At 42.8% G+C, this 16,463-nt stretch overlaps 1 protein-coding gene across 2 annotated transcripts in view; it reads left to right on the forward strand.

Moving 5' to 3' along the window:
• RfC38 (replication factor C subunit RfC38) overlaps window positions 1-16,463 on the forward strand; it is a 230,369-nt gene that overhangs the window by 35,603 nt on the left and 178,303 nt on the right. For both annotated transcript variants that reach the window (XM_067134414.1, XM_067134415.1), the window contains exon 2: window positions 12,496-12,633. In XM_067134414.1, the coding sequence (XP_066990515.1) occupies window positions 12,496-12,633 (138 nt within the window). The remainder of the gene's footprint in view (window positions 1-12,495; window positions 12,634-16,463) is intronic.

Here is a 16,463-nt window from a genome sequence, read left to right on the forward strand (position 1 = left end):
TTTCTTTTACCTGGGATGTACTCAACTACAAATCAAAATCACTCAAATCCTCCACCATTCGTGCAATCCTAGCATCCACGCCTTTCATTTCCTGCAGATACACTAGATGTTGATGGTCAGTACGTACCACAAACCTCACGCCATACAGAAATGATTGTAACGCTTTCACACAAAACTGCAGGGCAGCCAACTCTCTCTCAACAGTCGAATACTTTCGCTTTGCCGAACTAAATGCCTTATTTACATATGCTATCACTCTATCCCTTTCAGCCCCATTTCACCACTTGCTTCTGCATCAAACATCCACCCATCGACAGTCTACTTGCATCCGTATACACTTCTAGCTTACTGGCATCTGCACTATAGTCAGGGTAAGCCAACTCCACATCCTTCATCATTTCCTCTTTCAATTTCTCGAACGCTTTCACCATCCTTTCATCCCACCTCACAACTGTACTCTTCCTACAGCCTGTCCATTCTGACAACGGCTTTGCAATTCCTGAACAATCTTTCACAAACTTCCTTCCAAACTCAATCAATCCCAAAAATCCATGGAACTCTCACACAGTCCTGGGTCAAGGGAAACTTCTCACTTTTTCTACAAACTTTTCCTCTTTTCGCACTCCAGACTCACTCACCTTATGACCCAAAAACTCCACCTCTTCCGTGAACCACTCACACTTACTCACTTTGACTTTCACCTCCACTTCTAACTTCTTCAACACTGCTCACACCAACCTCTTGTGCTCTTCTACCGTCTTACTCATCACCAAAATGTCATCCAGAAACACCAACACATTCTGCTCTCTGGAAGGCAGCTAGGGCATTTGCCAATCCAAAACTGAGATTGCAGAACTGATACTGTTTTTTCGTAGTCGAGAAAGCAGTTATCGGTCTACAATCCTCCGCCACTGGCATCTGATAATACCCCCTTACCAGATCCATCTTGCTAAGCACTTTCATCCCACGCATACTCTAAACACAGTCTGACACCACACACATAGGAAATCTGTCTTTCACTGTCACCTCATTTACTCTCTGATAATCAGTACACATTCGCAGACCCCCATCAGGCTTTCTTACCGACACAATCGGACTATTCCAAGCACTCTTACTGAGTTTAATCACTCCTATCTTTTCCAACTCTTCACACTGCTCTTCAATCTCTCGCATTACCAGAGCCGGGAAATGTCGGGGTCTCTGATAAATTGGTGTTTTATCTGTCAGCTGAATATGGAACTCCGGCAATCTAGCTGTGCCAAAGTCCTCATCCCCTTGACTCAACACACCCTTTCTCTCCCACAACTCATACACCTGCTCTTTCTCTTTCTCACTCAACTTTTCATTCACCCTTACATTTTCCCTAAGCTTTTCTGTACTCCACTCTTCTGTCCTTTCCCCTTCAGCCATCGCATCATACCCTTGAACATGCTTACTATCACTCAAATCGACCACACTTCTCAAACTTCCTAATCTATCACCAAGCTGTATGCCTCTCCACCTTTTCTTTTTCACATCCCCACACACCTTTGGGTCCTTTACATCCATAATCCCATCAAACACGTGTGACCCGCCTTATCTCATAACAGCCAGAGCTACCGTCCAACATAAACATTTGTCCCAAACTCTCTGTGCCGACTCCAGCATTGGTCCTCCACCCTACTTTCACACTCCACACACTTCCCAAGTCTCTTGGCAATTGTACATCCTCCAGTGCATACACCTCCACTCCAGAAACCATCTTCAAACTTACTTGTCCATCCTCCTCCACATACAATTTCACACTGGTTTCATTCCCCTTTTGTATTTCTATCATTTCTTGTTCTGGGTACACCTTTACCCTGTTTTTCTTCAAAAATGCAAACCCCAGCAACATATCATACTTCTCATTCACTCCTCCAGCTTTATTCCTGCAACTACAACTGACTCAACAAACCTTGCACACACCCTTACTTCCAATCCTTCAATCCCTGTCACATATCCAGCACATTCCTGCTTCTGTGCTATGGTTTCTTTTATTTTCTCATATGCCTCTCTGTAAACCACATTTCCACTACAACCAGTATCAATCAATGCTTTCATTAACAATCCACCACATTCTACCCTAACACACAAACAACGATCTACTCATTCCCCAAAACAGATGTTCCAACTCACAAACCCTTCTCTCTTATGCAGTACATCTATCCCTTCCATACCAGAGGGCTCACCATTGTAAACCCCCGTCACACTTAGTTTCCCTGAGGTTAAGATTTGGTACAGCAGACTTCTTTCACATGACCCTCCATTCCACATCCTTCACACTTACTCCGAGGGTTCTTACATGTTCTGGCAAAATGCCCATTCATCCCACAGTTTCCACAACGACTTCCATTTACTCCTACTCTCCTTCTACTCTGGCAGTCTCTCACTCGATGCCCTATCTTTTCATAGCTGAAACACTTCAACTCTTTTGCTTGCGGGCAATCCCTCAATAAATGCCCTCTCTTTCCACAGCTGAAACACTCGCCATTGGCCCATCCGCAATCCGCTTTCACATGACCAGTCCTTCCACACCTGAAACACCCCTTACTACTACTACTACTCACTCCCATCTGCCTCTCCCTCATAATCCCATTCGCTTTACCCACACTTCCACTCCTAAACCTCTCTCGGCTTCTGCTCGAGCTCCTTTTTCCGTTACTCCCCACATTCACTTGCACATTCTTTCTATCTGGTCTTTTCTACATTCCTCCAACAAGGCTCGCATCACACTTAACTCCTCACTTACCAGTGTCTTTATAGGTCCTTTCATTTACCACCTCACTTACCAAAGTGTCTTTATAGGTCCTTTCATTTACCACCTCAGACCTAGCATACATTTCCTTTGCTTCATCCCCATCTACTTTATATCTTTTAGGATCTCTAAAACATCCCCCCATTCTGAGCGCTTTCCTGACCACCACTTCCGACCTTTTTCCTTCTCATTTAAAATTACCCTAATCTTCTCGGGTAGTGGCCAAGAACTTCCACATGAAGTGTTTGTTTTCCTCAATCCCTTCCTCTCCATACTTCCTTCTGGCCAATGCTTCCAGCCTATGAGCATACAAGCCCACTTCCTCTCCAGCCTTCATCTTGGCTCCTCAAATCTATCATCCTTCTTGTACACAATACTTCCTTTCATTCGTTTCACCTGCTTAATCACTCTAGCCTTCACGGTCTCATATCCTGGTTCACCCTCACACATACTCCTATAGCACATCTTCAACCGCCCATCCAAGAACTCTCCCAGCCGTTTCATCCACACACTTTCATTCTCTCCATACTTTTGCCTACAATACTTCTCATACTCATCGAAAAACTCATATACGTCTCTTCCCTTCCCAATGTTAAACCTCTCTATGTGGGGAACCTCCCTCAAGAACATCATTTTGGCCTCTTTATCTTTACACCTCAAAATCCGGGAACTCGATTCCTCTTTCCTCACACTTCTCCCCTTTTGTGTTTTCTTCTTCCTTACCTCTTTTTTCTTACTAATGTCTTCCCTATCACTTTCATCCACCTCACTCACACTGCCCTCATCCAAGGCAAATCCTCCCTTACTCTTATTTAACAACTCCTTCCCTTTCTTAGGGATTTTCTCCTTTGCACCTTTTGCCTCAGCGTCTTCACTTCCCTTCCTGACACCAGGCTCAGTCCTAGCCACTCCAACCACTTTCTTCGCCATCTCACATACCTTCTTATCTATTGCCTCTATTCTGGCAACCAAATTACTTTCCCTTACCTGGGTTTCCACCAACTTATCCTGCAGGCTGACCATTGTGCACATCAGCCTATCCAACCTCTGCGGCAAACCCTGCTCCCCTTCACCTGACGCAACACCTTCTAAACCTGCTCCCTTTGCCATCTCCAATTATGCACCCCACTCTTACTTTAATATCAAAGGGCCCCACGTTGGGCGCCAAATTACTATGTAGAGGTTTTTTTATTTGGCACAACTGGTGCAGGATGATGGGAACGGATCTGAAGGTTACTAAATGAAACTCTGACTTTCCGTAAACTCTGACTTTCCGGAACCTAATTTATTACCTTAATATTATAGTGGCCAGGAGACCTTCAAGCAGAACCTTATCCTAATTTTATTTACATTTACCACAGTTTATCAGTTATCATCTCTCAATACTTAATCTAACATATTTCCTGCTTACCACTAAATTTTACCAAAACAATCCTCCTATATTTAACTTAGCCTAACTTAATACTATCAATAGTCAAAATAATCCAACTCTGGCATATATCAGATTCAAGTTCCTTATCTTTCTCAGCACTTCATCTCACAATAATCCAACATAGACACGAAAGTCAACCCACAGTTTTGGGGATCACTACGGACTTTATTTCAGCTATGCCGTCCAAGCTGAGGGCAGAAATTACTTTGGAATTTCTTCATGCAGTCTTTTTCTACACAAAAGTCCTTCTCTCCTTTCAAATGAGAATCAGATCTCAGTCACAATAAAATCAGCCTACACTGTCTTAAATAACTGACATAATAACTTTTGTGGCGGAATTCAAACCCACGAACAAAACAATACACAACACTCACCCTGATCTTCGGTTGCTGGAGACGGACCAAAGGTCCACGGTCGCCAATCACAGCACACAAAACCACAAAACACAATTGCAAACAGACCCTCCACTCTGTGGAACTTGAAAATGGCTCAGTCTCACCAACTGTTCGACTGCTTTGGTAGTTGCCAATGTCCATTCCTTATCCCAGGTAAAGCTTCTTCTGGTTCAGGTGAAGGGAAGCCAATTACTCTACCCTATCACCCTCAAGCAAACAGCAAATAAAAAATAAAAAACAACATGAAAACATACAATCAGACATTCATAACAAAAACTCAATATAAACATAAAAAAACATCACAACAACAAAAACGAAACAATCAATACACACAAACCATCTTTCATCATACAAACCCAAACTTAGCCAACCACAGTGCCCACCATCTCACGCCAGAATACCACAGACTTTCTCTCTAGAGCACCCGCCGTCTTGCGCCAGACTTCCTCTCTAGAGCGCCTGGCGCCCACCATCTTGCACCAGACTTCCTCTCTAGAGTGCCTGGTGCCCGCCGTCTTGTGCCAGACTTCTCTCAAAAGCGCCCGCTGTCTTGCGCCAGACTTCTGCTCTAGAGCCCCTGGCACCAACTCCCGAACTTCTGATGCCAATAGCCAAACTCCCAGCTTCTGCTTGTGGAACCCATGCACCTTCTTCTGTTATTCTGTCTTCCTCATCGGTCCAGGAAGGTTCTTTAGCCCCACTCAAGCTCCAGTTGACTGAGGTTATGGGTTTTTTTTTTGAAGAAATCCTCTTGTGCTCCAGAGTTCAAGGATAAATCATTGTCTCCTATCTCTTCGGAAGAGGAAGAGATTGTTCAGGATACGGTTCCCTCTTCTGCTTACTTGTCTCTTCTGCGTTTCCTCCTGGATAATTTCCCTGATTTCTTCGTGCCTGCTTCGCCTACTTCTCCAGTTTCTACCTTCCCCATGAAAAATCATTCATCAGAAGGTACCAGGTTACCCAAGCTAGTTCTTTCCTCCTCCTCGAAGAAGGCTCTCAAAGAAGTTCATGCCTGGCTGGCCTCTAAGAGAGAACAGGGCAAAGCGACATTTGCTTTTCCGCCCAGCAAATTGTTGAAGATGAGGTACTCTTACTATGCCACCGGGGAAGCTCCTCCTCCCAAGGGGAATTCTCTGGTCTGGTGGATTCATCTTGTAGAAAGGCATTTTTGTCAGCCAAGATAATGTTTTCCTCAGCTGAACTGGATCACCTTATCAAGAATATATTTAACCCTTAAACGCCGACTGGACGTATCGTAAGTCGACTAAAATTGTCTGTCGGGTGATGAGCGGACGTACCGTATGTCGACTACAAAAAATTTCAACATTCAGTCAACTTTCACTCGACCGAAATGGTCGAAAAACGCAATTGTCAGCTAAAACTCTTACATTCTAGTAATATTCAATCATTTACCTTCATTTTGCAACAAATTGAAAGTCTCTAGCACAGTATTTTGATTTATGGTGAATTTTTTAAAAAACTTTTTCCTTATGTCTGTGTGGTAACGCCGAAAATTTCAGAAATTCTTTTGTTGTTTTGTTGTAATTTTTGCATCGTTTTATATTAGCCATTACATAAAGTTTTATATATGAAAATGTGCGCAATTTCATGTAAAATACAACTAAAAACAACCCATGGTTGTAGCTTTTATCTGTTTGGAAATATTTTCATATAAATCACGATAAGTGCCAAAATTTCAACCTTCGGTCAACTTTGACTCGACCGAAATGGTCGAAAAACGCAATTGTAAGCTAAAACTCTTACATTCTAGTAATATTCAATCATTTACCTTCATTTTGCAACAAATTCGAAGTCTCTAGCACAATATTTCGATTTATGGTGAATTTTTGGAAAAAACTTTTTCCTTACGTCCGCTTTTGTTTTGAGGGTAACTCAGCCAACATCTCAGAAATTCTTTCGTCACTTTGTCGTAATGTTTGCACCATTTTATATTAGTCGTTACATAATGTTTTATATATGAAAATGTGTGCAATTTCATGTAGAATACAACAAAAAATAACTCATGGTTGTAGCTTCTATCTGTTATGAAATATTTTCATACAAATCATGATGTGCCAAAATTTCAACCTTCGGTCAACTTTGACTCGACCGAAATGGTCGAAAAATGCAATTGTAAGCTAAAACTCTTACATTCTAGTAATATTCAATCATTTACTTTTATTTTGCAACAAATTGGAAGTCTCTAGCACAATATTTCGATTTGTGGTGAATTTTTTAAAAAACTTTTTCCTTACGTCCGCGCGGTAACTCAGCCGAACATCTCTGAAATTCTTTCGTCACGTTGTCGTAATGTTTGCACCGTTTTATATTAGTCGTTACATAAAGTTTTATATATGAAAATGTGCGCAATTTCATGTAGAATACAACAAAAAATAACTCATGGTTGTAGCTTGTATCAGTTTTGAAATATTTTCATATAAATCACGATAAACAGAAAAAATTTGACCTTTGGTCAACTTTAACTCGACTGAAATGGTAAAAAACGCAATTGTAAGCTAAAACACTTACATTCTAGTAATATTCAATCAATTACCTTCATTTTGCAACAAACGGGAAGTCTCTAGCACAATATTTCGATTTATGGTGAATTTTTGAAAAAAAACGTTTTTACGTCCGCGCGTTACGAGTTCATGCATCATTTTGTGATAATATTTTGTCTGTGTTGCTTTGATCGTTTTACAATTTGTTATATACCAAAAATCATTGCAATTTAGTGTAAAATACAAAGAAAAAAAAATAACTCATTAGCTTTAACCGTTTTGCTCACAGTGCGAATTGTATAAATTATATGAAATTTTTTTTTTGCGCTGTCATATATTTCAATATTTATATATGATAATGTTATTTTTTTCATTTTTGATGGTTGCATACTAAACTTCAGGCAATGTCAAAAAAAGGAGCGAAAAATGAACTCTTAATCTTGAAATTTAAGCATGCTGTGATTTTTTGAAAAAAACTTTTTGCTTCGGCGCTAACTCCCGAACGCCGCCGTCATGTGGCAGACACTTTCGTAAATAGAGGCTCGGCATTTAAGGGTTAAGGTGTTTGAGATATTTAGTTTCCTTGATTGGGCCATCTGGGCACTAGTGAGAAAGATTGAAGACTGTCCGATCTAGCTGAAGATTTTGCCTCCGATTGGCTAGGAGTTCTTTCATGCTCAGACAGAGGAATTAGAGATGGCTCTTTAGAACTCGCCTCCCTATTTTCTATGGGCTTCCTTAAGAAGAGGGATCTCTGGTGTTCATTCACCTTGAAAGGAGTGTCGCCAACTCAGAAATCAGCTCTGCTTTTTGCTCCTTTAGACAAGTCTCACCTCTTTCCTCAAAACACAGTGAAGGACATTCTTTTGGACTTGCAGAGTGAGTCCACCACTGACCTGTTGGCACAGTCCACTAGACGTCGGAAGGAGCCTGTGCCTTCCACATTAAGATTATTCTCCCCTCTTCAGTCTCAACCCTTTCAAATCCAACCCAAAGAAGTGAGAAGTTAGTCGCCAGACTTCTACTTTATTGGAAAGAATGGGAGAGCAGAGGAGCAGACCCCTGGGTGATCAAGGTTCTCAAGGAGGGCTACTCCTTTCCATTTGTAAAGACTCCTTTAGTTACATCTCCAATCGCCTTGACAGCATATTCAAAAGGTTCCACAAAGTTTTTGGCTCTTTCTCAAGAAGTCAAATCCCTTTTTTCCAAAGGAGCAGTGGAAGAAGTGCTAGATCCTGACTCAAAGGGCTTCTACAATCGCCTTTTCGTGGTTCTGAAGGCCTCGGGGGGCTGGAGGCCTGTTCTGGACGTCAGTCCCTTGAATGTGTTCGTACTGGAGACGAAGTTTCATATGGAGACCGTTCGCTCAGTCATGCCCTCAGTACAACAGGGGGACTGGATGGTCACCCTGGATATGCGTATTTTTATGTCCCTGTTGATCAAGACTCACGAAAATTTCTACGCATTGTTTTTCAGGACAGGATACTACAGTTCCAGGCCCTATGCTTTGACTTATCAGCAGCTCCTCAAGTTTTCACACAGATTCTTGCTCCTCTGGGGGATTGGCTTCGCCTTCTGGGAATCAACATCAACTTATAACGATTGGCTTCTCCGCTCGTCGGAGGAGGAAAAGTGCGTGGAGGACTTGAGAAGAACTCTTCACCTCACACAGGAGTTAGGCATTCTCATAAACAAAAAGAAATCCCTTCTGGCACCAACTCAGGAGATTCCGTATTTAGGGATGATACTGAACTCTCAGACCTTTCAGGCTTTTCTGTCGCCCAAAAGAGTCGAGAACTGCCTTCAAACTGTCAGTCAGTTCCTTGCTCTTCCTTCTTGCTCAGCAGTGCAGTGGATGAGTTTTCTGGGAACCATGAGACCCCTTCAGTTTTTCCTCAAAGTGAATTGTTGTAGAAAAACCCAACCAGACTCATTCATCTTCCTGGTTACATTGGAAATCAAAGAGGATCTCCGGTGGTGGTTGTGCGGAGAAAGACTTCAGGAAGGGAAGTCTCTTCTCCCAGTGCACCCAGACCTTCTATTTTATTCAGATGCCTCCGACCTAGGCTGGGGCACCCTTCTGGATGGCCAGGAAGTCTCTGGAACATGGAATACGGTACAACAGAATTCTCACATCAATGTAAAGGAACTGAAGGCAATTCACTTGGGCCTTCAGTCCTTCTCGGATCTGGTCCACGGCAAGAAGATTGTAGTACATGCCGACAACACCACGGCTCTTGCTTACATTCGCAAATGGGGGGGCACTCATTTCTTCTCTCTGTATGAGACGGCGAGTGATCTCCTTCAGTGTGCGGAGGAGAACCAAGTCTCTCTCTTGTCACCCGGTTCATTCAAGGGAGAATGAACATGATTGCTGACAAATTAAGCCGCCTCAAACAGGTCCTTCCAACTGAATGGATTAGACCCGAAAGTCTGCGACAACCTGTGAAACCTGGGGCAAACCCACAGTGGATCCTTTCGCAATGTCGAGAAACCACTGTCTCCCCCTCTTTTGCTCTCCGGTCCCAGATCCTCAAGCATGGAGCACGGACACCGTGCTTTTTGACTGGACAGACTTGGATGAGTGCGCCTTCCCTCCTTTCAGAATGATCAGGGAAGCAATCAACAAGCTGTTGACACATCAGAACACCTCCACGACCGTAGTATCCTCATTTTGGCCGAACAAGGAATGGTTTCCAGACCTGGTAGACTACCCAAGACTCCTTCCACAAAAACGTTCTCTGCTCAGACAACCCCACTTTCTCAGATTCCACCAAGGGTTATCCGCTCTGGCCCTGACAGGCTTCAGACTGTCAAGCGCCTTGTCAGAGCAAAAGGGTTTTTGAGGCAGGCTGCAAAGGCAATTGCGAGATGCAGACGAGCTTCTTCTACAAAGCTCTACCAATCAAAATGGGCAGTCTTCAGGTAGTGCAGTCTCCATAACATCTCTTCTTCTGAGACATCTATAAGCCAAATAACCGACTTTTTGATATTCCTAAATTCCGTCGGGAAGCTATCGACCTCTACCATCAAAGGGTATAGGTCGACGCTCACCTCAGTTTTTAAGCACAGGAATGGACCTGCCTTCTAATCAAGATATCACCGACTTGATCAAATCCTTCGATATGTCCAAGAAAGAAAGTTCTTCCAACGTTTCTTGGAACTTAGACATTGTACGGAAGTGGCTTTCAGGTCCTCAATTCAAACCTCTTCGTTCTGTTTCCCCTCAGGAATCTCATGAAAAAGACTCTTTTTAGTGGCTCTCACTGCTGCCAAACGTATTAGCGAGTTACAGGCGATAGACAAGAGAATAGGCTTTGCACAAGAGGACGCAGTCTTCTCTCTTTCTCTTGGTTTCCTTGCAAAAAATGAGGACCCTTCTAAACCCTGGCATAGATCCTTTGTCATCAAGAACCTTATGGATATCTTAGGACCTGAGGAAGAAGAAAGACTCCTCTGTCCAGAGAGGTAACTCATGTACAATGTTCAGAGGACAGAAAAAATTAGAGGACCTTCGAGCAACCTCTGGTGCTCTGTAAGAAACCCAGTTTGCCCACTCTCCAAAAATGCCATATCCTTTTTTCTGAGAGAGTTAATATTAGAAGCCCACTCTCAGATCCAGGAAGAGAAACAGTGTTTGAAAATTGTAGCACTTTAGGACCTTTCTCTTAGGCTGGCATGGTGCTAGGAGAGGAAGCATAGGGAATCTCTTTGTTCCTTTGCTATCCACTTTCCTTGACTTAAGGTTTTGAGTCGATGGGAAGCCTGGGGGTACACTGTACCTGGGGTACCCACCAGTTGGTATTTTGTTATTGATAATGGTTGGGTTTTGGTTTTATTCTGTGATGTAGGTGATAGTGTTGTCATTTTTGTATTCTGGTCTTCGTCCAGGGCAAGGGCATCTTTTAAAACTTTGTCAGCATATGGTGTACTTCTTCCACTGCAAAGTTCCCATTAATGTAGTGGCGACCCTTGGCTACACTGCCACGTCCACTACAAGTTGAGATAAGCGCTGACCAGAGGCAGTACCTACCTGCAGCAGCTCTCTCAACAGGTAAGGAAACAACAAACATTTATTCGGTGTTAGCAACCATTCTATTTCAAATTCATTACTTACTTAATGCTTTGGAGTAGAATATGTCCAAGCTCTTTCCCATGTCCTAACAATGTGGAATCAGCTATGTAATTACTTGGTAAGTTACTTATACAAAAATGACATTTTTATGATAAAGTTTTATATATACTTACCAAGTGATTACATGATTGGAGCCTGCCCTCCTCCCCTTGCATGGACATTAGAGCGTAAAACGAAATGAGCTCTCCGCTGGGTTGTTTCCTTGAGTTTGGATGGTGGGCGGGATCTTGTCACCTACACACTAATGATAAAGCGCCACCGCGGGAATTTTGAATTTTTAAGCTGCCGTAGGTTAGGGAACCAATACCTATGTAATTACTTGGTACGTATATATAAAACTTTATTTTATAAAATGTCACTTTCGTATATACTTACCAAATAATTATAGAATCAGAGCCCTCCCTCCTCCCCTCTCATGGACATAGGGCACAAACGAATTGAGCTCTTCAGCTGTGTTGTACCTATTCTTCCCCGAAAGTGGGTGAGGCTAGTCACCTACACTAAAACAATGGAAGTGCTACCACGAATTTCAAAATTTAAGCTGCCGCGATAATTAGAAGCTATAGTTATGCAATTACTAGGTAAGTATATATGAAACCTTATTTTATTATGAAAATACCATTTTTCCTAACATGCAAACCTCAGGTTCTTTACATACATGGTTCACCTCAGCCAACCCTCTCAATCTAACACCTGGGCTAGAAGGCAAAGTGGAAAACATACCAACATGTGTGCAGGGCTTCCCCCTACCTGTCGATAGGTAACTACCTCAACAACAAGCTTTAAACAGCCATTTCCAGCTTGCACTTAGAGCTATTCCCTACAGTAAAAGTAAAGGTATGTACAGTATGTTAGGAGAGCAAAATTCTTATGTTAAAAGTAAAGGTTTATGTATTAGGAAAAATTCAAATTACTTTTAAAATTTAATGTGTTCTTTGTAATAAGACGCAAAAATTAATTTAAAATCCTATTCTGACGTCATGCTGACAGAGTGACATACCATTATGCATTTTTGTAGGAGATGAGATGATGGATATGCTATATAAAACATTAGATTCAGCCTTCATTTGTTAATTAGGGAATGTATTTAGTGACGGCTGTTTAGTTTTTCTGAAGATACACTTTTTTAACTGAAACTGTATTTTGTAAGAAAATTATGCAGTAATGTACATTTTCATCTTAAGTAAAGTTTTGTATTATGAAAAGTGAGGTTGCTAGTATGTTTTGCCAGTTAAAAGAAAAATATTAATTTACAGGTTGAATGTGGTGACTTTCCTCACTTACTTGTGTATGGCCCCTCTGGTGCTGGCAAGAAGACACGCATCATGGCATTGCTGCGTGAACTTTATGGGCCGGGAGTGGAAAAACTTCGTGTCGAACATGAAAATTTTGTTGTAAGTATTAACATTTTAGTGCCTCTTATTGTACCTTTGTTCCTACACAAATACAAACCTGTATTCTTTACATGGGGAATGACCATTCAAACTTATTGACAGCCAGGGGGAAACCCAGCCCACGTCAGACTTAACTCCACTTTGTAACCTGGCATTGTCAAGTTCAGACGTCTTTCAGGACTGCCTGAATTTTGCCATTCGAACTTTTGATGATTAAATGCAGTATCCCTTTTCCTTTTTTGTTTTTTGATTGTGCTGGTATTGTGTTTATTGAAACCCATTGGTCAAATAAGCCTTCTCTCAGGAATTGGATTTGTTTTTTCCTTGCAATATGAATAATGAATATTTGTTTTCATCAGACATGTAGCAGCTTCTCTTAGCTACACAACAGCTGTATCATTCAGGTACAATAGATTTAACCACTTGTAAGTTCCGTGAGAGTAAGGTTTACCTATTTAGGTAATCCTGCTAGCGTGGCCGTCTTCGTATTCATTGGGAGAGTAGGCTTTGTAACTGTATTCCTCTAGGAAGGAGGTAGAGGTGTTCTCCTTCCCTTCATCCACTTCTGGGTCATTCTTCCCGAACCTTACCTCCATTCTGACTATGGATGAGAGTTTAGAGTAGGGAGTCTGCCCCACTTCAGAAGGCTTATTAAGCTTCTTTCCATGCACTTTTCCCTTCCGGGTAGGGCAGGGAATCTCCATTGCTGTCAGCAGTTGATTTCCTGGTTAGTGCCCATTAGACTTGAGTATCTCTTCATCTCACTTCTGTAAGCTTTCGAACTAGCTTCAAGTCGAGTTTTCTTTCTGACTCTGAGAGAAAGAGTGCATCAGTCCTTCATGTGACTTATTCACTCCTCATTTTCAGAGTTTACGGACCGGATTTATGTTTTATTGACTAGTAAATGGTAATCATTTACGCTCTTCTCACCACAGTCCTTGCAATCACACAGAGGGGTTTGCATGGCTCATTCTCACAGACCATTGGCTTTCGTTACTTGATCTACAGGTTGGGTTAGGTTTGCTGATTGTTCAACAGTGTTCTCCCTCAGTTGGGTGACCAAGATGATAGGGGAAATTCTTTGACTCTTCTCCAGCAATCTTTCAGGATCTCACAGAGAATGGTTTGCACAGCCTGTTCATGCTGCTCATTCAGTTCCTGTATTCTTGGTTTTGAATTGAGTATTTTGGGGAGCAGTGAGCCGGTATTCCTGGTCCTTCCATGGTTGGATGGCCATGTGGCAAGGTAGCTCCTTGCCCCTTTTATCTCTGGTTCTTTGGGGCCAGTTGTGCAGCTTGGACTCTGTCGATGGGGCCTGATCTTCGGATTGGATTGCTCGGTGGTGATGAGTATTGTGGTGTTTCCCATTGCCTCTTTACCCTTCTCTTATGATACTTTCGAGTGGAAGAAGGCCTCTATGTCTGGCTCTCCTTGCAGGAAGTCTTGATAGGCTTCCAGCATTTGGTTTTCTGAGGACAAGGACTGACTTGACTCACACTTATGGTACTGTGAGTACCTGCACACCCTTGGCTTTGTGCAAGGGTGCAACTGTTATCTCAGGGTACTGGTCCAGTCACGGGTTTTGGACTGCCAGTCTGGGACCCTTGCTGCTGCCTGTGTTCCCTGCACAGATGCAACTGCTACCCAGGGTTCTCTGGAACCCAGGGATACATGTCCAGCGCAGCTAGCCATGGCTATTTATTCCAGCTGGGGTACCCATGCTACCATTACAGGATCCTTGGCTTGCAGGGCCAGTGTGAGCAAGTGAGAATTGAGCGTAGTGTGTGTTGTTGTCATTTTTGTCTCCCTCTCCCGGTGTTTCTTTGGGAACAGGTCAGAGGTCCAGGGAAGTGACAGTCCCCATATGGTTCCATCATCCAGACCTAGTAAGAGGTGGTTCCCCTTCCTTCCTGTCTTTCATGTAGAAGTTTCATCTTCTAGGAAGGTTTTGGCACTATCATGGATAGCCTTCACTCATGTTTTCATGAGCCAGTGCGCTCTCCATGAATCATGGGTTCATTGTGAACTTGGGTTAACGACATCTCCTACCCTTACTCATCACCTGGCAGAGGCCCTGCCTCTACTAGATGGGTCAAGGGCATCAGGAACCATTTGCCATTTTCATGTACTTTGTTGGAGGTTTCCAAGATGCAAGGGTTGGATAAGCATCGGGGTTAGGATAAGAAGTGTTCGCATTTCTTCCAAGCTTTTTTACGAGGAAGTATGTACCTTTATCGGTATTAAAACCAAATGGGTTGTACCCCCAAGTGTAGAACGATCCTGTGGGAGATTTTGGTAGGCCTACTCTTCCTGCAGGAGGGACATCTCAGGTTTTTGGCATTCGGATACTGAGGTACAGGAAGCACTTGGACCTTATCTGCAGATTTTTTCCCTGCCATCAATAGAGCTTAGGCTCTTGCCCAGTTGCCTTGGTCATGAGTTATAATTGGTGTTTTTTGGCTGTATGATTTTGCCTGTATTTGTACAGGGAATTAGTTTAGGGCTAATCCAGCCTAGTTTAGTTTTTTTTACTGTGCCCTGAATCGTCAAAAGAACTTTATCTCAGCTAATGCCAAACTTATACCACAGATTGGCTATTTTCTCTCTCTTAGCCTTCTTTTAGTCGATTGCTAGACCGTCTCTGATCAAGGACACTCTCTCTCTCTCTCTCTCTCTCTCTCTCTCTCTCTCTCTCTCTCTCTCTCTCTCTCTCTCTCTCTCTCATATGTTTTAGGTGGTCTTTGTGCAGGATCTTTGATCCTGCCCTGGAATGATGTAGCACCGTCTATAGGGAGATGACCTGAAGGAGGGTGTTCACTCAAGAGGGTTTTGTCTGGGGGTAGTCTTTGTTGACTATCAGGCCCACTGGACAACTGCATGTGGATACTGAGTTGTCTTGAGTCCCTGGTCTACTTTGATTCTTTTCTAAATGAAGTAGAGGCTGAAGTAAGGTTGGTGCTGTTGAATAACAGCACTTGTCCTTGCCAGCCTCTGATCCCAACCCCTTGATGAGGTGGGGGGGCCTAGGGATCCCATCCCCCTCGATGTGGGACCACCCTGACGTGGTGAGGGGGCTCTTGAACCCCAGGAATTTGTTCCCGGGTTTGAGTCCAAGAGTCTCATGTATTACACATTTCTTTGGACTAATTTTGTGGAATTTTCCACTTTGCTAAAATTTATTGGGCCTGTTAAATAGGAAAAGATATAGCTGGGACTGGGTTTATGTCCGAAGCTAAATAGTGAGAACTGTGGTAGGATCATCAACTACCCGATAATGTTCGGACCTGAGAGATATCAGATTGATATCTCAAGGGCGGAACTATTTTTTAGGGCTGGGCCATGGACTCCAGGGTGGTCTGGCTCTGGGGATAGGACTCTCGGCATTCTATCTGGTTTGCCCATAATACGATTAGGGTGGGAATGATTGTATTCTTGTAATACTCTCGGTCCTAGGAAGCAGGTTTGGCTTACACATGGACCACTTTAATCATATTATGCCATCCCCAGTGGGGTAGGGTAGGGGGCGGACATTTGGAGTCAGTTCTCAATTGTGCCATTAGTGGAAGAATAAATGCCATGAAAGGCTAATGATATCTTTTTAAAGTTTTCAGGTTTATTATTTTTTTTCTATTCAGTCTTTATGAGTAGTAAAAATAAAGAGTCGAGTACCCCTGGGCCCTTTGATGATATTGTTTTGGCACAGATGACGACCCCTGCACCCACCTTGGAGATTGAAAATTCTCCAAGTGTTGACGACTCATGCGAGAAAAAGGATATCCCTGTGAGAAAAGGACCTGGCATTTTTACAATGGAGCCAGTCTCCTTTGAGC

The sequence above is a fragment of the Macrobrachium rosenbergii genome, chromosome 36 (genome assembly GCF_040412425.1).
Source record: "Macrobrachium rosenbergii isolate ZJJX-2024 chromosome 36, ASM4041242v1, whole genome shotgun sequence".
Classification (NCBI taxonomy): domain Eukaryota; kingdom Metazoa; phylum Arthropoda; class Malacostraca; order Decapoda; family Palaemonidae; genus Macrobrachium; species Macrobrachium rosenbergii.